The sequence below is a fragment of the Hyalella azteca genome, unplaced genomic scaffold (genome assembly GCF_000764305.2).
Source record: "Hyalella azteca isolate HAZT.00-mixed unplaced genomic scaffold, Hazt_2.0.2 contig16869, whole genome shotgun sequence".
Classification (NCBI taxonomy): domain Eukaryota; kingdom Metazoa; phylum Arthropoda; class Malacostraca; order Amphipoda; family Hyalellidae; genus Hyalella; species Hyalella azteca.
In genome coordinates, this window is record NW_025946676.1 from 15,392 (window position 1) to 40,157 (window position 24,766).

Genomic DNA, 24,766 nt, shown 5'->3' on the forward strand with positions numbered 1-24,766 from the left:
AGATGTTTAATTTAGATTAAGGTGCTTTAAATTAGGGAACTGTGTTGACCTTCAAACTTTAATCTCTTCGGTTTGCAATCACCTCTATTGGCCGCGTATAAACTTAACAATAGAGACCTGCATATTGCCATTAAACTGCCTTCTTATCAGTACCGCATACGTGTGTGTAAATATTTTGGTTTAAATAAGGTGAGCTTCACCCTGAATTATTGTGATACTGAAAATCTGAAATATTCACAGTAATGTACTCGAATCCCCTTTGTTCAACTATACGTATTTCCTTGTTCAGTCTGTGTTCTCAAAACTCAAAGTCTCGGCCCGCATTAAGTTGACCTGGATGCTAGTTTTTGGAGGATTACCTCGAATCCGCTGCTTGTACAGCAGATAAAATCAAATAAAATTTGACTGAATTACCTTTAATTCTCGTTCCTATGCCTTGAATTCTTGTTACACATTATGAAAGAATTTCTAGAAGACGATAACTCTCTGCGTAGGGAAAACTTCCTTAAAAAGCCAAGCACAACGGAGAAACACAGCTACGTTTATTATAAAAGTAATATATGCAGGTCAATACTGAAAAAGCCTCTCCAAACTTATTAGAGGAAAAATGGTAAAAAATTGCCAAAATTAGATAACCTGCAGGAGCCTAACGAGCCTTATCAAACAGAGGGGCTCGTTGCTGGGGTCTGATTTCTGGCGTGGGTAGCACCACCTGTGTGGCTAAATTGGACCGCCTTGCGAAGGCCGACCCTGGCAACGCCAATAACTACATCGATCTGGTCCTCTTCGAGCTAAACAAGCTGTTGCCTCCGTAAGTAGATAAAGGAACAAGTAGATGAGGGAACAAGTAGATGAGGGAACAAGTAGATGAGGGAACAAGTAGATGAGGGAACAATGCAGGATACTGCGTAAGCCAGTATATAACCTTACACTCAGCTTAGAGTTATTCTGGGTCTGCTTGGCTATATACCTGGGGCCATACTTTCAAAACTCTCTAAGTGAACGTTAGTACTTACGCTCTAATTTATTTTCCTGATTGGTGGAATTTGCTTGAAAGGCCGTCAATGATTTGCTCATGAACTTACGATCTCTTAACTTTTTTTGAAAGTATAGGCGCTGATCGAAATCAGCTTCTGGTCAGAATCTCATCACTGACTTTATAGTGTCCTGAGTGTGACATGTGTGTCCTGAAAGTATGACAAGCTTGTCTTGAGCGTATAAGTGTGTCCTGAGTGTGACACAAACGTGTCCTGAGAGCATGATGACAAGTGAGAGTCTTAGAGCTAGGTTGCTCTTCAAGTCCGGCCGAAGCGGACATGAGCGGCTGATATACGCGCTTCCCTAGTCCTTGGCAGCACATTGGGAGAGTCAGGCCCGCACATAAATTGTGCTAGGGTAGATAAGAGTTTGACGTATCTACTATGAGTTCACTTACATATTTTACAGGCGAATTGACCTGCCCGACATCGGAGGTACGTTCGACCTGCACGACTGCTACGTATTCGGCCTGGACAACGGTGTGCACAGGTCGGGGGATGCAACGATGGTCACGGTCGAGGAAACTGTCAAGTTCTCGGCCGCCTTCTATATGAAAGATTTGGGACTTACCTGCACCTGGAAATATATGGTAAGTACACAATTATTTGCCGTTTTTTGTGAGGTGGTAATGAAGAAATTGTTAGTTGTGTTTTTTTACTGTGGCTGAGCATTTTCTGCTGATTTGGCACGTGGGCAAGACAGAAGAAAGGGTTCACACCATACTGTTTGGGATATATACACACAGGTATATTCATCCCATATACATCCAGTTTGAGGAATATGTATTTCTGTCAGTGTGATATCCTGAATGAAGAAGAGATGTTCCTGTGAAGGTGGATACATCCAGGTTGAGAAAAATGTATTTCTGTTAGGGTGAATATAACCATGTTGAGGATGGTATTTTTCTGGGAGGATGAATTTCTGGGGGGGCGTCGCTTGAAAACTGGGGGGCGCTTATATTCCAGCAGGGGTTGAATATATATTTATTGAGGAACATATATATAGTCCTATTTGGGTGAATATATCCTGGTTGATTGCCGCTACCTTGATGGCTGTCACTGAATTCTGAAAGTGATATAAATGTGAGCCTAAACCAACTCTTCACTGACCGCGAATCAAGCCTGTACTTGTCCTGAACTGAACCTGAACTGAGCCTGAACTGAACCTCGAATTGATCTTAAAGTGAGGCTGAACAGAACCTGAACTGAACCTGAACTGAACCTGAACTGAGCCTAAAGTGAGCTCAAACTGAGCCTGAAATGTGCCGGAACTGAGCCTGAACTGAGCCTGAACAGAGCCTGAACCAAACCTGAACTGAACCTGAAGAGAGCTGCAAAAGATGATAAACTTGAGCAGTAATTTAGTATTTATTACTTCATTAATCATTTAAGACGAAATGGAGCGACAGATATGAAGCAGCAACACGCTGCAAAAAAAAACTTTATAANGGACATGTTTCAGTACGTGGATGCTCATGTCACGGGACATGCTTCAGTACGTGGATGCTCATGTCACGGGACATGTTTCAGTACGTGGATGCTCATGTCACGGGACATGCTTCAGTACGTGGATGCTCATGTCACGGGACATGTTTCAGTACGTGGATGCTCATGTCACGGGACATGCTTCAGTACGTGGATGCTCATGTCACGGGACATGTTTCAGTACGTGGATGCTCATGTCACGGGACATGCTTCAGTACGTGGATGCTCATGTCACGGGACATGTTTCAGTACGTGGATGCTCATGTCACGGGACATGCTTCAGTACGTGGATGCTCATGTCACGGGACATGTTTCAGTACGTGGATGCTCATGTCACGGGACATGCTTCAGTACGTGGATGCTCATGTCACGGGACATGTTTCAGTACGTGGATGCTCATGTCACGGGACATGCTTCAGTACGTGGATGCTCATGTCACGGGACATGTTTCAGTACGTGGATGCTCATGTCACGGGACATGCTTCAGTACGTGGATGCTCATGTCACGGGACATGTTTCAGTACGTGGATGCTCATGTCACGGGACATGCTTCAGTACGTGGATGCTCATGTCACGGGACATGTTTCAGTACGTGGATGCTCATGTCACGGGACATGCTTCAGTACGTGGATGCTCATGTCACGGGACATGTTTCAGTACGTGGATGCTCATGTCACGGGACATGCTTCAGTACGTGGATGCTCATGTCACGGGACATGTTTCAGTACGTGGATGCTCATGTCACGGGACATGCTTCAGTACGTGGATGCTCATGTCACGGGACATGTTTCAGTACGTGGATGCTCATGTCACGGGACATGCTTCAGTACGTGGATGCTCATGTCACGGGACATGTTTCAGTACGTGGATGCTCATGTCACGGGACATGCTTCAGTACGTGGATGCTCATGTCACGGGACATGTTTCAGTACGTGGATGCTCATGTCACGGGACATGCTTCAGTACGTGGATGCTCATGTCACGGGACATGTTTCAGTACGTGGATGCTCATGTCACGGGACATGCTTCAGTACGTGGATGCTCATGTCACGGGACATGTTTCAGTACGTGGATGCTCATGTCACGGGACATGCTTCAGTACGTGGATGCTCATGTCACGGGACATGCTTCCGTACGTGGATGCTGCTGTAAAACCTAAAACTAATTCCGGCCAGAAATGTACTGAAATAAAATTCTTTGCATTTGTATCTCTGCCTGCGCCATTAACGGCCTTCCTCTCCTTGATTGCTCACTAATCTAATATCACGCAAGCTTCAATATAAAACTCCAATATTATCTAATATCACTCGCTCAATCTTAGATTCATATCCTAACTAGTCACTCTGCCACAAAAACCCTTCACAAATGAATGCATGTTTTATTATTAAACGGCTCAGGCTTCTAAGTCAAAGATTATAAGAGGCTNCATCAACGCACATCAATGCTCATCATCGCACATCAACTCACATCATCGCACATCATCGCACATCATCGCACATCATCGCACATCATCGCACATCATCGCACATCAATGCACATCAACGCGCATCAACTCACATCACCGCACATCAACGCACATCGTCGCACATCATCGCACATCAACGCACATCGTCGCACATCATCTCAGGCGCATCAAAAGTTGCAGGCAAGCTATGGGGGATGCGTAGTTAACACGTTGACTACGGTTGTTTCATCTTGTACTATTATTTAATTTTTTGTACCGTTTTTAAACAGGGTTGCCAGACGGTCATTTTTTCCGGACAAATTCCGTGATTTAGTTTTTTTCAATTGCGTTGGCCAGCTAAAATTTATGATAGGGGTACTTCTTAATTAAATTTTAAATACTGCGAAAAGAAAATAAATTGAATTTTAATAGCGGAACCTACAAATAAATTAGTATATATTGAGTTATCGGCCTTTTTTGTTCTCGGATTTGGCCGATTTAAGGCAACCTGAATTCTATACCACTACGTCATGGAGAAATACATTTCGTGGTACGCATATGTACCAATACGTAGTCAACGTGTTAAGCCGTTTACTCACCGGCAGACATGAAACATGAATGATTGTATAATTTATTGACTGAACTTGGTGTCTAATTAACTCATGACAGAATGGGAATAGCTAGGAATTTCGGGGTTACTTGGGATATGCAACTTAAAGCAAGTCTCTATCTCCGAATTGTAAGTTTTGTGCCTGAATACCTAGGACTTTTGGGATTATACTACATATATGAATATTCATAATTTATCTCCAAACAATATACTTAAGATTACATTAATATCTTATCCAGTTGCAATATTTAATGGAAATTGAGGCGAGGGAGCACAGACCATTACTGAATATGTCGTGAATGACCATCGCTCAGTCTAACGCCATCAGGTGACTTTAATTGAATTCCTTCACTAAGTCTGTTCGTTACGTCGCCCCTCGCAAAAAAAATGATTTTACGCCACATTTTTATATTCAAACTGTGGATATTAGATCAAATTTATAAACTTGTGTTAGAACTGTTATCGTGATGTAAAAAATTTGAACCCTGATGCTAGTAAAATTAACCGATAAAACCCCAATAAACCCTCGGTCTTCCACGCATTTCCGGATGAGATTCCTTGTGTTGGATAAACGAGCTAACCAAATTGGCGGGGATAGTTCCTAAAATCTACACAAAATTTGTAGCAATCTATCTTAACAGGGCCACTTAATTGGTTTACAACTTATTCAAAAGCCTCCCAACACGGCATCTGACGACGAAATAACGATGATGAAACGACGTTTCAACGACATAAACATCTAATCAACGATGTTTTAAGTCATTTGCCTGAAGGTCTTGATCTGTAGGCCGGCGCCTGATGAACCAACTAACTTCCTCCTGTCGCATGCCATTTATCAGCACAAGCGCTCGTTTCCTTGCTGCACCGCAGCGACACAAAATTAATGTGGTTCATGGGGTTACGATAGTGCGGGTAGAGCGTGTGGTCCTGCTCATGTCTCTCGAAGAGTTCACACACACACACACACACACTCGTTAGAGAAATTTGCGAGAAATTGTCAAATAGTGATGCATTTTTTGGTTAAATGTGCCAAAAAGGCACATACGTTCGCTTTCTGCTCATGCTTTGGGTAAAAAAGTGTGTTACTATTAGAACAATATGACAGGTCAATCACTGCGGAGAAATGTGCGAGAAATTGTCAAATAGGTATGCACTTTTTGGTTATGTGCCAAACAGGCGTATCAATTGAACGTTCGCTTTCTGCTCGTGCTATGGGTAAGAAAGTGTGTTACTAATAGAACAATATAACTTATTAATTTTTTTAGTGTTGTCTTGAGTAAAACTTGTTGCCTGGCGCAGCATGTATGGAGGCGGTGCCCCGACCAATGCAGCCGCAGATGGTTCAACAACTTTGGATGACCGAAGGGATAGGCTCCCCCCTCCATGTGGCATGACCGGGGTTATAAGCCCCCCTCCTGTTGCATGACCGGGGGACGAGCTGCAATGTCAAGGGGTTAAAGTACGCGGGTGTGAACTTTTTATGGCTATGGCGAGCAGCCACCGCCGTTAAAACTTCAGATCTTATCTTGCGTATGAATTGCCCCTCGGTCACCTAACGTTTATGTGGTCGATATTCAATAGCATTTTCAACTTATAAGGAAAAGCTGTCCAGGCTCCAATATTTTTGTAATGATATTTATATTTTGTCCTTGAAGGATACCCATGCATTGTGTGCACACATCTCAGATATTTTGTTTTGCATGCTCTCGATTTTACACAAATGAAACACAACTTTCTCCTATAAATGTATTTACTTTCACTTAAAATCAGCATTGTTTACTATCAGATTTATAGGAATGAATACAATGCTCTTAGCTGACGTGCTTTTCTTGAGTGGAATTGCTGATTGATTTCTAGAAAAAAAATCCTAGCCTAGAGAGGCCACTTTTTTTGTCTCTTGCCGACCCAGAAAACAGGCTTACAAATTCAGACACAATATTTCCTCGCGTTCTAAAAAAATTCAGAACTCCAATACTGGACGAGATTGAGACAGAAAACACAACAGACACTTTATCTTTTGAATTATCGGCATTGCCGAGGAAACTTTACAGTGTTAAAGTCATGCCAGAGCGGCTACAGGGTGCGCCATAAGTAATGGACCGTCGCGCTCTGCACCACAAACCCGACTTGTTACGGGCAGGTCTGGCCACGCAGGATCAAACACCCTATCTTGCAGCATGGGAATAACTGTCCCTTGAATAATTGAACGTTTAGTGACCTGCGACTGGAGCTGTGCATGCATTACGTTCAGCACGAAGCGGACAAAGAAGGGTGAACAGAATGCCTTCGTGCTGGACAACTTTTTTGTGAGCCACACTTGCAGTTAGCAACGGCAGTTAACACAGCACTGCAGTCACTTCTCATAACTGCCAACACTATAGAGCACTGCAATCTCTACTTAGCACTACCAATACTATAGAGCACTGCAATCTCTACTTAGCACCGCCAATACTATAGAGCACTGCAATCTCTACTTAGCACCGCCAACACTATAGAGCACTGCAATCTCTACTTAGCACTGCAACACTATAGAGCACTGCAATCTCTACTTAGCACCGCCAACACTATAGAGCACTGCAATCTCTACTTAGCACTGCAACACTATAGAGCACTGCAATCTCTACTTAGCACCGCCAACACTATAGAGCACTGCAATCTCTACTTAGCACTGCAACACTATAGAGCACTGCAATCTCTACTTAGCACTGCCAACACTATAGAGCACTGCAATCTCTACTTAGCACTGCCAACACTATAGAGCACTGCAATCTCTACTTAGCACTGCAAAACTATAGAGCACTGCAATCTCTACTTAGCACTGCCAACACTATAGAGCACTGCAATCTCTACTTAACACCTGTCTCTTATACACATCTAGATGTGTATAAGAGACAGCTATAGAGCACTGCAATCTCTACTCAGCACTGCAAACACTATAGAGCACTGCAATCTCTACTTAGCACTGCCAACACTGTAGAGCACTGCAATCTCTACTCAGCAATCACGGGTCCGAAAAATTCTTGCATTGATAATGGATAAGAAAATTCTTCGCTGATATACATATACTAGAGGAGCTCTGAAGCTTCCAAGAACAGCATGACAATAAAATCTTGTGTGGCGCATTATAATTCATTGTTATACATTGTATAACTCGCATGAGATGTTTTTTTGTAGCATGTATACGGCACTTGGTGGCGTGGTTCAAACATTCATACTTCAACGCATACATTTTATAATTGCGTGAACTTAAGCAGTATGTTGAACATGTTGAGCAATATATTGAATTTAAATATTATGTTGCCTGTACTCCTAGGGATTTAAATATGATTCCCCAACATCTGAACCTTTAGTTCTTGAAGTGATGAAGGACGATCGATGAGGGAACTTAACGTTTAATTGACTCCTTTTAATTACATCTAATTGACTATAAGATCAAAACATTTTAACTTATTTTAATTATAAGTATTCAAATAAGTAAAAATTTTAATAAATAGCTTAACGTCTAAGTAACTTTATTTAATTACATATAATTGACAAATAGACTAAGATTATTAGGTTTAATTAACTTACTTTAATAATCATAAAGTTCCCTCGCAGCTGACGAGGGGAGATGAGGGAGCTTAACGTTCAATTTACTCCATTTAATTACATTTCATTAACCAAGATTATAAGATTTAATTAGCTTAATTTAATAATCATTAAGTTCCCTCGCAGCTGATGAGGGGAGACGCAGGAGGCTCGACGGCCCTCGTGGACATCTCGTCAGCCATCTCCCTGCAGCTCACGTCTGGCAGCAGCCCTCAGCTTACCGGTCTGTCATAGACCAGCTAGACCACTTACATGCTAGACCCTCAGCTTACCGGTCTGTGCTAGACCAGCTAGACCACTTACATGTTAGACCCTCAGCTTACTGGTCTGTCACAGACCAGCTAGACCACTTACATGCTAGACCCTCAGCTTACCGGTCTGTGCTAGACCAGCTAGACCACTTACATGCTAGACCCTCAGCTTACTGGTCTGTCACAGACCAGCTAGACCACTTACATGCTAGACCCTCAGCTTACCGGTCTGTGCTAGACCAGCTAGACCACTTACATGCTAGACCCTCAGCTTACTGGTCTGTCACAGACCAGCTAGACCACTTACATGCTAGACCCTCAGCTTACCGGTCTGTGCTAGACCAGCTAGACCACTTACATGCTAGACCCTCAGCTTACCGGTCTGTGCTAGACCAGCTAGACCACTTACATGCTAGACCCTCAGCTTACCGGTCTGTGCTAGACCAGCTAGACCACTTACATGCTAGACCCTCAGCTTACCGGTCTGTGCTAGACCAGCTAGACCACTTACATGCTAGACCCTCAGCTTACCGGTCTGTGCTAGACCAGCTAGACCACTTACATGCTAGACCCTCAGCTTACCGGTCTGTCACAGACCAAGTAGACCACTTACATGTTTTGCTAGACCACCTGCAGGGCCTTGCATAACATTTGCAGGCCATGCTAGACCCCTGCAAGTTCTAGCATAGCATTTGCAGGTAGTACTAGACCCTGCAGGTAGTACTAGACCCTGCAGGTAGTACTAGACCCTGCAGGTTATGCTAGACCCTGCAGGTTATGCTAGACCCTGCAGGTTATGCTAGACCCTGCAGGTTGTGTCAAGCCTTGCAAACTCTGCCAGACCCCCTACAGAGTATGCTAGACCCAGCAAAGAATGCTAGACCAGCTAGAGCCTCTGCAAGTTATGCTAGACCCCAATAAATTGTGCTATAATAAAATATAAAAAGCTCGCAGACGCTGAGCATTGGACTGCTCTTCTGCCGGGTATCACGGGAGCGACGGCCGGCATATCGAGGCTGTGCCCGCTGTGAATTGCTGAAATATTATAGAAATAAAATATTTATTGTAAATGCTATTCTATTGTAATGCTTAAGTATTAAGTCTTGGCTCACCGATTGCTTGGCGTAAATAACTTCTACATTTTTCGCTGGCCCAAAAAGTTTTAATGATTCCAAAAACTTTCAGTTGACATATACGAACAATAATGTTGTTTTTACTTTAATATAGTTATAATGCTGAATATTTACATGTTCTTGGACCGTCAAAAGTGTATAATTGTTTGCTTGTCATCGTACAAGAAGTAATAGTGGTTCCTGTGTGGCGTAGTGAAGGGTGAGAACTGAAAGACAAGTAACATGTCACCACATGCTCAGACAAGTAATATGTCACCACATACTCAGACAAGTAACATGTCACCACATACTCAGACAAGTAACATGTCACCACATGCTCAGACAAGTAACATGTCACCACATACTCAGACAAGTAATATGTCACCACATNACGTCCACACTCGTCCCAACACGTCCACACTCGTCCCAACACGTCCACCTTAGCCCCAACACGTCCACGCTAGTCCCAACACGTCCACACTCGTCCCAACACGTCCACGCTAGTCCCAACACGTCCACACTCGTCCCAACGCGTAAACACTCGTCCCAACACGTCCATACTCGTCCCAACACGTCCACACTCGTCCCAACACCTATACTATCGCCTCGACACGTCCACCCGTCCCTACTCGCACGGCGCAGATTTTCAAACTTCGGAACGAAATTGTTCAGGGTTTCTGAAGAATTCTTAATAAATCCTACGCATAAAATGTGATCTTTGATTTCCACCGATCTTATTTACCTTATCTAGCAGATTTTTCAGCTGAATTTTCTTCTCTTCTTGAAATTTCGAACACTGAAGTTATTTGGGGTCTGATTCTAACTCCCACATTTGGGGTCTGATCCTAACTCCCACATTTGGGACCTGATCCTAACTCTCACATTTGGGGTCTGATACTAACTCCCACATTTGGGACCTGATCCTAACTCCCACATTTGGAGTCTGATCCTATAACTCCCANCCTGATCCTAACTCCCACATTTGCGACCTGATCCTAACTCCCTGGTGCGAGCTGGACAGCAAAGATAAAATGTATTATTGACGATACTAACCAACGTAATAAATAAAATAATAGAGGAAGTTTTAAAAAAACAGTTAAGATAATAAGACACTTCATAACGAAGTGAATGGCAAAGATTTGTACCCACAAGTGTACCGTGGAACTACGTCGACTACGTCCGAGGCTCGCCACTTCGGTACAAAAGGAAAAACATTCAATAGAATTTATCAAACATCGAAGCATAATTAAGTGTTTAATTAATTGTATATCAGTAGTTTAGAAGTTAATGTCAGTTACCCGTAAACTAATTAGATAATCAATACTTACCACTAGATAGTTAACCACTACTCACACAGAAATTTTAATGGGTTTAATTGTCCTATTAGTGACACACTGTCTTACCCATAATAAGAACAAAGAGTAGAAGTATTGCACTGATACGCCACAATATACTTGGCCAAACTGGGTCAGGATGACCCAGCAAAAATCGAATTTTGAGAATAGCTTTTTCACAAAATAGTGAAAAGTGCAGGACAAAGTCCCACTCATTCCTCTGAGTGTCTCCTGCAGCCATATGTGTCCCAGGGGCGTCGTTCACCGCAGAGGGCGCGGCGCCCCTTGCGTCCTTAGAGGGGAGCGAGAGGAGGGTGTTCTCTACTGCACTCACAGAAATGCGTGAGACTTTGTCAAAATAATGATTCTCAGTTCGTCAGTGCGTGGCTCCTACTGACTCAGTTTTGGTCATGCGTAGGTACGTATCAGTGCTACGTCCGGCCTCTGATGGAGCTGTCGGTAGGGAAGTGTGTCTGTATTGGAACAACTTGACCCATTCTTTTTCTGCGTGTACACTCACTCAACTATGGCAGACATGACAGCATGTCTTCGCCGCAGACATGACAGTCTGTCTTCACCGCAGACATGATAGTATGTCTTCACCGCAGACATGACAGCATGTCTTCGCCGCAGACATGACAGCATGTGTCTTCACTGCAGACATGATAGTATGTCTTCACCGCAGACATGACAGTATGTCTTCACCGCAGACATGACAGTCTGTCTTCACCGCAGACATGACAGCATGTGTCTTCACTGCAGACATGATAGTATGTCTTCACCGCAGACATGACAGTCTGTCTTCACCGCAGACATGATAGTATGTCTTCACCGCAGACATGATAGTATGTCTTCACCGCAGACATGATAGTATGTCTTCACCGCAGACATGAAAGTACGTCTTCACCGCAGACATGATAGTATATCTTCACCGCAGACATGACAGTCTGTCTTCACCGCAGACATGACAGCATGTCTTCACAACAGACATTACATGACAGTCTGTCTTCACCGCAGACATGACAGTATGTCTTCACTGCAGACATGACAGTATGTCTTCACCGCAGACATGACAGCATGTCTTCACTGCAGAGATGGCAGTCTGTCTTCACTGCAGACATGACAGTCTGTCTTCACTGCAGACATGACAGTATGTCTCTTCACCGCAGACATGACAGTCTGTCTTCACCGCAGACATGGCAGCATGTCTTCACCGCAGACTGAATCGCGGACTAACTGAATCTCAGTCAATCACCTGACTGACGTGACTGAGTCAGTCAGGCACCTGACTGAAGTGACTGAGAGTCAGTCAGGCACACGACTGAAGTGACTGAGAGTCAGTCAGGCACACGACTGAAGTGACTGAGAGTCAGTCAGGCACCTGACTGACGTGACTGAGAGTCACGTGCACGCCGCTGTCACATGCAAGACGCGTGTATGCTGTATGCCCATTATGACAGCCCCATTCATCTTCACGCCTTCGCCTCGTCTCAATTGACTTCAGTCACATGCACAAATTTTGAATGAGAGGAAGCCATTTTTTCGCATACACCAATTTAATACGAGTGAGGAACAATTTATTCACATGAAACAAGTTGGATGAGTGCGAATATTTTTTTTTTGCATTTCGAAATTTTTGAACATGTTAGAGCAAATATTTTCCTCAAGTAAAAATATTGAACAATCGAGAATTAATTTTTTTCGCATTTGCAGCATCAGGAGGATGTGTCATCAGGATAAATGAATAATATTTAAAAATGCATTTAGCTGAAAATATATAATATATTTAAAGTCGATTTTGGCGCCAGAGGTAATTTTGATGCAAAACGTACATTACTTATTGAACCAGCGCTCACTTATTACTTACTTATAGTATTACTTATTCAACCAGCGTTTCAGCCTAGGGAGAGCAGAGAGCGAGGAAGGTGCGAGCGAACATACTAGTGTGCACTCGTTTATTTAATTCAAATTAAATTTTCGGTAAAACTAAAAGAATACAAGTTGGTCCAAGGTATGTTTTTTTAAGTAAGTACCGTTTTGGAATTAAGAAAAGACGTGCAAAGATATCACTTATAATTTTATTTTAAATGAAAGCCTGGACTTTAATCTACTTTCTACATAATTTCCGTGAACATTGAGGCACTTGTCATAACGTGGCACCAGTTTTTGAATACCCTCCTGATAAAATTCTGCCGTCTGACTTGTTAACCACTGCATCACAAATGTTTTGACTTCGTTATCGTCTTGAAGACTCCGACCGCCCAAGTGTTTCTTCAAAGTGCATGTGATGCATTCGATGCAGTGTGATGCATCGAATGCACTTGATGCATCAAACACTGCACGTACTCTTCATTTGTGATGCAGTGGTTAACAGGTCAGACGGCAGAATTTTATCAGGAGGGTATTCAAAAACTGGTGTCACTATGACAAGTGCCTCAATGTTCACGGAAATTATGTAGAAAAGTAGATTAAGGTCCAGGCTTTCATGTAAAATTAAATTATTGCGATATCTTTGCAGTCTTCTTTTAAATCCAAAAAGGCACTTACTTAAAAAACATGCCTCGGATCATGTATAAAATTTAGGAGCTTTTAATTTTAAACTAAAAGCTCATGCTTTGAACCTTACTGACATTCAGTCTAGCCCCCAGAGAACAGCGCCACTGACATTCAGTCTAGCCTACAGAGAACAGCGCTACTGACATTCAGTCTAGCCTCCAGAGAACAGCGCCACTGACATTCAGTCAGTCCCCGCACAGGACCAGTCTCGCTGACATTCAGTCAGTCCCCAGGACCAGTCTCGCTGACATTCAGTCAGTTCATGATAAGGTTAGATCACTTACTCGATGCATCAGGAAACGCTCACTGATAAGAGTTTACTGATACGATCAAAGATCTCAGCATAGTGAACTGAGCGTTTCCAGGAAAACGTTCAAAGTTCTATTCCGGGACATCATAAGAATTCAAACATTCATTATAGTTTAACATTTTTTAGGAATTCTTACTTGCTTTATTTTTCAACATTATGGGAATTCTTTTATTTCTTATAATATTCTACATATCAGCAATTCTTAAATTTTTCTACATTTTACGGAACAATTAAACTAAATATGTCGAGCTCTTGGATATTACAACATCGGAGGAACATAAGCCAACTCAAAAGGATGAAGGAAACAGCAGAGTATAATCATTATTTTAGGCACTGGTATATCTACAATCGCTTTCATAATATAATTATACAAATTCTTTACTAAAGAGATTGAATTCTTCGGGCCTGGATGAGCTCATTTAGTGATGTATATTCATTAATGTATTATTTTATATCAAAATTAATGTATAAACTTCTTGATTGCAGCCATGAGAGCAGGGATGTCTGGCCCGTGACCTCCATGCTGCCGCCAGACCCCTGACCTCGACATTACCCCACCACAAAAACTGATATCGAGAATTTCAAAACAAACAAATATTACTAAGTAAATTCACTATACTATCCACATTAAAATTATATAAAAAACATCTCTATATAAAGTAAATTCACCAAATATTCATTGAAAAAATTTACCATTTCTTCATTAAGTCAAGGTTATAATGTATGAACTATTTCAGTCAGCTGGTGCAACAGGCCAACCAAGTCATGCGTGTCGCCGACATGTTCTAACGGGCAGGTTAAATTCCGATGGCGTAAGGACATCTCTCAATACATTCATTATTACATTAATAAAGTAATTACATCACTCAGAGATATTTAAATTAACTAATAATTAGAAAACAAATCCCGAATCGCGAGTCAGGTTTGTGTGAATGAAAGGCGTTTTTTATACATCAACTTGATTGAGTTTGTTAAAGTGACGCAGGAGTATCGCAACAGGAGCGATTTATTATTCCTTTATTGTGATACTCGATGGAAAAAAGTTCTCCAGAAATGTACCGATTAATATAGACTAAAATTTGAATTTCTGTTTATAAATGACTGGTCAGTTTCTATCATTTTTGACATGTAAAAATATTTTGAGCATTTTATTGATTAAATATTGTATTTGCGCTTTAGTTTTGAGCATCTGCATGTAAATATTCCTATAATCAATACTGAAACATTTTTGCTGATCCTTTTTCTGTCAATTTAAAGGTATATTAAAAAACGAATAAATTCTTGGCATTAACTGACCTCATAAATGACCTCATGCTTCTCAAGGAAGAAATCCCTCACTGCGGACCTGTCCTCACAGGACCTCACGCACCAGGAGGTCCCTCATTGCGGTCCTGCCCTCACACGACCTCACGCACCAGGAGGTCCCTCATCGGTCCTGCCCTCACAAGACCTCACGCACCAGGAGGTCCCTCACTGCGGTCCTGCCCTCACTAGACCTCACGCCCTATGAGGTCCCTAACTGCGGTCCCACCCTCACATGACCTCACGCACCAGGAGGTCCCTCCCTCACTGTGGTCCCGCCCTCACATGACCTCACGCACTATGAGGTCCCTCACTGCGGTCCAGCCCTCCACGACCTCACACACCAGGAGATCCCTCACTGCGGTCCCGCCCTCACAGGACCTCACGCACCAGGAGGTCCCTCACTGCGGTCCCGCCCTCACAGGACCTCACGCACTATAAGGAGGTCATGCCAGAGACGCGAGGAGGTCACAGACGCGAGCGAAAGAATTTGTCATTGAAAAAAAAACTAAATGTCGAAAATGAGAGCAAAATTCCAATCAAAATGCTTTATACTACGTTAGGAAAAACATGCGTTATTTTACGTTAGGAAAAACATGCGTTATTTTACGTTAGGAAAAACATGCGTTATTTTACTTTAGGAAAAACATGCGTTATAGTACGATACGGAAAAACATGCGTTATATTACGTTAGGAAAAACATGCGTTATATTACGTTAGAAAAAACATGCGTTATAGTACGTTACGAAAAACATGCGTTATATTACGTTACGGAAAGCATGCGTTTTTTTACGTTAAGAAAAACATGCGTTATTTTACTTTAAGAAAAACATGCGTTATATTGCGTTAGGAAAGACATCTCTTACTAGAAAACATTCATTCTATTACTAGTACTGGATTTAGAATGACAGGTTTAGGAATCACACAATACATAATTGCCTGAACTGTCGTTCCAGCGCAACGCCGGGGTAGTCTACCAGTTTATGGTATATATCAATTAATACAGCGGTTTAATTAGTCCACCAGATTTTAGTATGTTTTAATTAATACCGCGTGCTTAATTAGTCACCATTTTTTTGTATATTTCAATCAATACAGTGTGTTTAATAAATCTACTATTTTTTAGCATATTTCAATTAATACAGCGGTTTGACTAGGCTATTAATTTTTAGCATATTTCTGATAATACAGCGGTTTAATTAGTCTATCAATTTTTAGTATATTTCAATTAATACAATAGTTTAATTAGTCTATTAGTTTTTTAGCATATTTCAATTAACACAGCGTGTTTAATTAGTCTACCAGCTGATAGCATATATCAATTAATACAGCGGTTTAATGCCTCTCTTCGTGCTGCCAGCGTCACACATGCCAAACACCCGCTTGCTTGGCATCCAGCTTAGCAGTTCATGTACAGCAAAAGAGTAGTAACAGTTTTCTACATATTCGAACTCAATGAAATTTATCAGCATTTGTTTAACACAATTACTTGGTGAAATAATATAAAAGGTAATTTAAACTAATAGGATTAAGGATTGATAGGATTGAACTATGCATCACGGTGGTTAGATGACCTAATTCCATATGGAAGAGGCGCCGCTTGAAAGTGACAGTTATACTGAAGGTGAAAGTACCCACACTGCCTGTCTTGGGCCGTGAAATAACGTCTTATATTTTCATGCTTGTCGCCACAAACTTAATATTACTGTCAAAACTATTGTCTGGAGGTACGTTCAATCAAGGTGGAATGGAAAGCCGGGTTGGTTGGCTGTGGAATGGAATGTCGGGTAGGCTGGCTGTGGAATGGAAGGCCGGGTAGGTTGGCTGTGGAACGGAAGGTCGGGTAGGCTGAGTGTGGAATGGAAGGTCGGGTAGGTTGGCTGTGGAATGGAAAGCCGGGTAGGTTGGCTGTGGAATGGAAGGTCGGGTAGGCTGGCTGTGGAATGGAAGGCCGGGTAGGTTGGCTGTGGAATGGAAGGCCGGGTAGGCTGACTGTGGAATGGAATGCCGGGTAGGCTGACTGTGGAATGGAAGGCCGGGTAGGCTGACTGTGGAATGGAAGGCCGGGTAGGCTGACTGTGGAATGGAAAGCCGGGTTGGTTGGCTGTGGAATGGAAGGCCGGGTAGGCTGAGTTTGGAATGGAAGGCTGAGTAGGCTGGCTGTAGAATGGAAGGCTGAGTAGGCTGGCTGTGGAATGGAAGGCTGAGTAGGTTGGCTGTGGAATGGAAGGCTGGGTAGGCTGGCTGTGGAATGGAAGGCTGGGTAGGCTGGCTGTGGAATGGAAGGCTGGTAGGCTGGCTGTGGAATGGAAGGCTGGTAGGCTGGCTGTGGAATGGAATGTCGGGTAGGTTGGCTGTGTAATGGAAGGTCGGGTAGGTTGGCTGTGGAATGGAAGGTCAGGTAGNTAGGCTGGCTGTGGAATGGAAGGTCTTGTAGGCTGGCTGTGGAATGGAATGTCTTGTAGGCTGGCTGTGGAATGGAATGTCTTGTAGGCTGGCTGTGGAATGGAATGTCTTGTAGGCTGGCTGTGGAATGGAATGTCTTGTAGGCTGGCTGTGGAATGGAAGGCCAGTTAGTCTGACATTCTCTAGCCTGCGCTTGCGGTGCTCCAGGAACTACAGGAAACGCCACGGCAAGGTCGGCGCAAGCGCCTGTAAGGCTGACTTATTTGTGCGTCTAACGTTTTGTACGTTTAATGTATTTGTACTTTTAGCGTATTTGTATGTCTAGCTTATTTGTACGTCTAACGTATTTGTACGTCTAACGTAAATGTACGTCTTGCGTATGTGTACGTCTAACGTATATGTTGTACATCTTGCGTATGTGTACGTCTAGCGTATTTGTAAGCCTAACGTATATATACGCCTAACGTATTTGTACGTCTAACGTATCTGTACGCCTAACGTACATAAAGCGCGATAAAAATTCACGTAGAAAATATTGCTCGTCGAGGAATTCAACAGTTTTTAAATGCGCTGCTTGCTGAAGCTTTCAGCAGATAATGCGCTGCTTGCTGAAGCTTTCAGCAGATAATGCGCTGCTTGCTGAAGCTTTCAGCAGATAATGCGCTGCTTACTGAAGCTTTCAGCAGATACTGCGCTGCTTGCTGAAGCTTTCAGCAGATATTGCGCTGCTTGCTGAAACTTTCACGAGCTTCAGAAGCCGTGAGGTTCTCTGCTGACTTCAGGGCCCACACAAAGAAGGAAGGACCGGCCACTTGCCCTGGGGAGGGGGAGGGGGAGGCCCTTAAAAGCGAAAGGGCTCGCGGGTCGCCGTTCACTCGACTGCGGTTGCTCGCTGGCGTCGCCCGCGTCCTTCTCGTCGCCCCTCGACCGTCCGACCGCAGCTGCCTTCTGCAGCAGAGTATCAGGGATACCCCAGTATCAGTGATACGTTTTGTGAAGTGCCTTCATGACCGCAGTGTCCTTCTCTTAACTTTCTCTTGACTGAAGGAACGAATGTTCATTGCAAGTGAAAGGTTAGATACGAACTTCCTTTTGGAAATATCGACAATCGACTGAGACATCGAACATTATTAATGTGCGACGAATGATACGATTTGGACGAGTTTTGAAAAGTAATCAGAAAAAATCAATAATAGTGATTTAGTTTTGAGGTGTGAAGATTTCTTCTGTGAACGCCTGGGTATCTGCGCCAGTTTGGGATCCCTTTCGACCCCCTGTCAAGCAGCGACGCGTCAACATGAGGTGAGTGAAGGGCTCTGTGATACCCGATATGTGAGCTATAGATGCAGCGTTATATGAGCTATATATGTGCCATTATGTGAGCTATAGATGTACCATTATGTGAGCTATAGATGTGCCATTATGTGAGCTATAGATGCAGCGTTATGTGAGCTATAGATGTTCCATTATGTGAGCTATAGATGTACCATTATGTGAGCTATAGATGCAGCGTTATGTGAGCTATAGATGTGCCATTATGTGAGCTATAGATGCAGCATTATGTGAGCTATAGATGCACCATTATGTGAGCTATAGATGTGCCATTATATGAGCTATAGATGCAGCGTTATATGAGCTATAGATGTACCATTATGTGAGCTATAGATGCAGCGTTATGTGAGCTATAGATGTTCCATTATGTGAGCTATAGATGTTCCATTATGTGAGTTATAGATGTAAAATATATAAACCATGCGGGCACCGATGAATAAATTATAGATGCACATGGCAAGGCTTCGTGCAGGACTTAATGCAGAAAAGCAAGGCGAAAGAGAGAGCCAGCCGTCCTGCTCAAATTCGATAACAGTTTAAATTAAGTTATTCTCAACTCGAATAGTTACGTCCGTAAACTATCATCTGAGGATGTTTTTGTGCTAATCAAGTGAATTATTCCTACCATTTTTCACGACTTCGATGCTAGTGGATGATGTATAGATGTTTGCAATATTAGATACTAATTAAATTGGGTTTCAATTCAAAAGCACAACTCGAAATAAATTGGAAATTGTTGTAAATAAGTTATCTGTTTTTTTTTGTAAATCCACCGCCTAATGAAAACTTTGATCCTTTAATCTGATAAATCGCTTTATTGGTGTACGATACGCTAGTGAACAATTATCAAATTCAAACTAAATAAGCTCCTCAGCTGCCATGTTGATGAGAATGGGGAATCTAATTCAAACCTGTTACTTCTTTTGTCCTGGAAGACCACAAAGTTCAATATATCTGCGCTCGTGTATGTGATTTGCTCGAGTGTGTTGGGTGAAAATTTTGCAGCTGAGTGAAAAGAATATTCAGAGAGATTACGGCCCTGAAAAATGCGTGGCAAGGCAGGAGTATTACTCGAGGCCGATGACCGTATTTTTTGAGATGCATCTTGATTAGAAGTTCAAGAAGCAAGCATGTTTGTGCACATAAAGCATGCATTGAGTACACAAGTTAAAATATTTGTTATGTTCTTTTAATGATGACTTTTGACTAGAAATACTTTCGCTTGTAAAGGTCAAATCAGAATGAGGTGATGGAAAAATAAGACAAGAGTTCTGAGAAAAATGCTTGCGCTCCTTTGAAAAACAATTATAAGAGTGCAATCAATTTATCAGTCATGATTTTTCGCTTCAATTGAGCCATGAGTAAATGAACGCAACTTGATGAATTACGAATAATAAATCATAAACTGATGCATCATAATAGACTGAAGGCTTGGTATCATGTTTCTTATGATCTTGGATGCAATTAAGTGAATATGGAACATTTCTCCTCCTGCGGTCGGGATAACTCTCCGGTCTGCGTTGAAGTCCTTCAACTTGATATTCTCGAACTCTTCATTCACAAATTCTAATGGATAGAAAAAAATTATATCTTACTTCTTTAAGTAATAATGTTCATTCTTCAGAAACCACATAGTTTTTATCGACAGAGGTTTGCGTTTAAAGCTTAAGTGCTCTTCAATGCCTTGGGTATAAACTTTACGAAATTGGGGAATTTTTACGCAGGAATCCTATGCTGATATTTTTAATTGAAATTTTTGAACTGCCTCATGTCTACTAAATTTTTGTTTACAGTTTTTCATGAATCAAAGTATTAACCAATATTGAGATATGGCTAACGGGGAGAGAATAAGATTCATGATTTCTTATTCTCTCCCCGTTATTGAGAAATTATTCGCATCACTTTATGCCATATTAAAAACCTAGCTTACAACATATGGCATAATTGAATTGATTGCTCACGCCTTATAGATTATTATATAAATTTTTCACGGCGTTGAATTTAATTTACCTACTAGTTCATTTATAAGAGTTTTCATTTTATTTGCGATAAAAATTTGTTTCTTTACCGGTTTTGATACATAGACTGCAATGGCTTAGCTGATTACAGTGTATTTCAATGTAAGTCGCCTATATAGTGACAGGCACCTATAGTGTGAATGAGAGGCACCTATATAAAGTGACAGGCACCTATATATGTAGAATAGCTGAGGACATAGAACTAGACGGAAGAAGAATTCGCCGTAGGCGTTAACGTCAATTTCAAGTTTTCTGCAATTTAGCCGTCGCCGTTCAATAGAATCAATCTTTTTTAACACAACTGAACCAAAACTTCCTACAAATTGAGAACAAAGCAGTTTCCTAGTCTTTACGTGGCTATATCATAGTTCTCATCAGTATTATTCTGTGTTTTTTTTTCTTGACGAGCGGCGTGTTTAATACACACTGTTAGAAAAATTACCGTTAACGGTATTACCGGCGTTTCGCAGTGGCCGTTCGGCACGTGAAAAGAAACACCGTGTCGCCGTTTTTATTCTAATTTAACACTAGAAATCCGTAAAACGTCAGATAAAAACGGCGAAACAGTTTATTTTCACGGGGCGACCGGCCACTAGAACGCCAGTGGGACCGTTTTTCTAACAATACAGTGTCTGCTGAGTGGCGGCTCGTGTGTCATGTAAGCTACAGTTAAATGCATAAGAGAAGCGCAACTCTATTGTAGGGCCGGGCCTGAGGAGCCTTCGCAGTGTTACATTCTTGCGCTGGGCACCTTTCCTTTCACGCTAGTGCTCCTTCACCATTAGTGTTCTAATTATTATTGGTCCTTCACCATCGATGGTTCAACCATTACTGATCCTTCACCATCATTGTCTTAACCATTGGTTGTTTAAACATGAGTGATCTCACGATTAGTTTTCTTCACGATAAGCGGTCGAGCCATTATAGTGACTCTGCTTTTCACTGATGTAACTAACCATTTGTGATGTTCGTCATCACGCAGCGGTCTAACGATCAGGTCTAACGATCAGTGGTCTAACATTATTTCGTATGAACTTCCTATGACTCACATGTATGTATGACAGCCACTGAATCGTGATGAGGCAATGACAAGACTGCGCTAAGATTACGAGAAGACGTAGAGATTTATTTCTTCTGCATCCACGGAAATCTACGCATAATATCCTCTTGATTGTCCTCACGCTGTAGAAAATCCAGTGAGATGGATTGGATATTATTTAAAGACGTATACATGCATGAAACTTTTAATGGATTCTAGGTGGACGTAAACGAAAAACACTTCTGTGTAGTTCTTGCTATTTCTTTAGAATCCTTCATTTGGCAAGAGGATTGTAACGCTAAATAAAATTTATTTTTCCTTTCTCGTTTTAAGTATAATTTTGATCAATTCCAAGCCTTCCCTAACGATACTACTTCAGCATATATCATATTGATGCCTGTGTACACTGTTCAGTGTTCCCGCTGCTCGCACACCCAAGCGTACACTGTTCAGTGTTCACCCTGTTCCCACACCCAAGCGTACACTGTTCAGTGTTCCCGCTGTTCCCACACCCAAGCAAACACTGTTCAATGTTCACCCTGTTCCCACACCCAAGCGTACACTGTTCAGTGTTCCCGCTGTTCCCACACCCAAGAGTACACTGTTCAGTGTTCCCGCTATTCCCACACCCAATAGTACACTGTTCAGTGTTCCCGCTGTTCCCACACCCAAGCAAACACTGTTCAATGTTCACCCTGTTCCCACACCCAAGGGTACACTGTTCAGTGTTCCCGCTATTCCCACACCCAATAGTACACTGTTCAGTGTTCCCGCTGTTCCCACTCGCAAGCGTACACTGTTCAGTGTTCCCGCTGTTCCCACACCCAAGCGTACACTGTTCAGTGTTCCCGCTGTTCCCACACCCAAGCGTACACTGTTCAGTGTTCCCGCTGTTCCCACATCCAAGCATACACTGTTCAGTGTTCCCGCTGTTAGGAATATATATGACGAGTGTGAGGGAATATATATGACGAGTGTGAGGGAAAATACACGTTTGTCAGGACCTCTTCCATCAGACCTCCTCAAGTGAAGAACTTTCAGGCAGATTGCCTGGAATTTTGGCCTGTTTCAGGGCCTGGAAATGCCTTTTTATGGCCAGTGCGCTGCGGGAAAAACGGGCAAAACTTACGATAAAGTTGACGTCTGTTTTCGATAGCAGTATTTACAGATTATTACGGATTTACGGAAAATGAAGGAGTGAATTACTGTAGATCGCAAAGGTTATACTATCAACAATAGATCATTGGTCAATAATTAACCGTATTAACGGATGTCTCCATTGAATTTTAATGGTGCAGTTACAGCAATATGCAACAGCAATTATGATGTTATGTTCTTATTATATTATTATTTCTGATTATTTCATTTTAGAACAATATATTTCTGATATTATGATATTATTTTATAAAAGAAAAAATTAGTATATTTTACTAGAATATCGTAACGAGTCTAATGGATTTAAGATTTTCAATTATTATTTTTTTTATATTACCAGCTATATAATACAGTGTCAGAAGCCTCGACCTTCTATTTTTGCATATTGTGTTCCATTTTTACAGATGGTTTCATGAATATTGTACTTGGTGTTATAAATAATATGCATTTAAAAATTACTTTTTAAAGACAACACTTCTAAAGAATCCAGTGTCTTGGATGTTACACATGCACAATGAATTTCTAATTTTATTTTCAAATATTACAAAAAATTATTTTCAAACATTTTTTAAGATATAAAAATTTCGTATCTTTTCAAAATTATTTATTCTGTCAACTGAGTCATGCATTGTCTTTGACTTTATGCAATTGTGCAAAATTTCAGATCGATTGGACAGGTCAAATTGTGTCATATATGGATTATAAGACTTGTAGCAGATGAAATTATTTTTAAATTTTTTTAATAGTGAAAAAAATGTTAATCCACAAAATTATTTATTCTGTCAATTTATTCATGCATTGTCTCCAACTTTACGCAAGTGTGCAAAATTTCAGATCGATTGGACAGGTAGAAGTGTGTCAAATATCTATAATAAGATTTGCAGCTGACAAAATTTATTTTAATTTTTTTAAATATTGAGAAAAATAAAATTTTTAAAATCATTTATTGTGTCAATTGGTTCGTGCATTGTCTCCATCTTTACGCAAGAGTGCCATATTTCAGATCGATTGGATAGGTAGAAGTGTGTTAAATATCGATTATAAGATTTGCAGCAGACAGACAGACAGACCGACAGACAAACAAACATGAAGTGGTGAAAGAGAAGTGTTGTAAAATAACAGCAGTGTAAATGTGCGAGATGTGCGAGATGTATGGACGATACACAGTTAATCGAGTCTCTTATACACATCTGATGTGTATAAGAGACAGCGTCANACAGCAGCCACAGCAGCCACAGTGCCACGTACAGCAGCCACAGCAGCCACAGTGCCACATCACCACAGCGATCTCTGAGACCCAGGCCAAAGTTCTTAACTTGGTGGTGTGACCGACAAGACTCCCGTATTCTATTCATAAAGCTTGTAAAAAAACTAACCTTCTGGCTGCGTTTGAACATTATGACCTTTTAGAAGGTCATAATATATCGACGGCGGAGGAAAAACTCTATTTACCTAAAGCCAAGCAGTTCAAGGCTGGAACTGAGCGGTCCTCTAGCGATCATTGTTCAAATGTTGCCGTGCCGTTACTCGATCTAGCCATGCTAGTCTGGTCTAGATGTTTTTCTCTATTAAAAAATACATTATTACTCTCAAAACACATTATTACTCTCAACAATATTGTGTATTTAAGACAGTTTAATATATTTGAGATATTCTAAAGTATTCTAGCCATTCTCCATTTATTCTGGTCCATTAAGACATATTAGAATATTTCATATATTCTAGTATTTTATTAGAATCGTCACTGTAGTCAGTATAGGTCATCGTGACAAAAATATTTGCTTCAT

The 24,766-nt window shown here is 41.6% G+C and overlaps 1 protein-coding gene and 1 long non-coding RNA gene across 3 annotated transcripts in view; both read left to right on the forward strand.

Moving 5' to 3' along the window:
* The first annotated feature begins 732 nt into the window (after window positions 1-732).
* On the forward strand, window positions 733-8,384 carry LOC125179358. The gene is made up of 3 exons (XR_007157235.1): window positions 733-811; window positions 1,447-1,627; window positions 8,291-8,384. It is a non-coding gene; the product is annotated as an uncharacterized LOC125179358 (long non-coding RNA).
* A 9,938-nt stretch (window positions 8,385-18,322) lies between these two features.
* Window positions 18,323-24,766, forward strand: part of LOC108667328 (mucin-19) — a 30,358-nt gene continuing 23,914 nt past the window's right edge. For both annotated transcript variants that reach the window (XM_018154344.2, XM_018154346.2), the window contains exon 1: window positions 18,323-18,737. In XM_018154344.2, coding sequence (XP_018009833.1) covers window positions 18,733-18,737 — 5 coding nt within the window. In that variant the 5' untranslated portion in view covers window positions 18,323-18,732. The remainder of the gene's footprint in view (window positions 18,738-24,766) is intronic.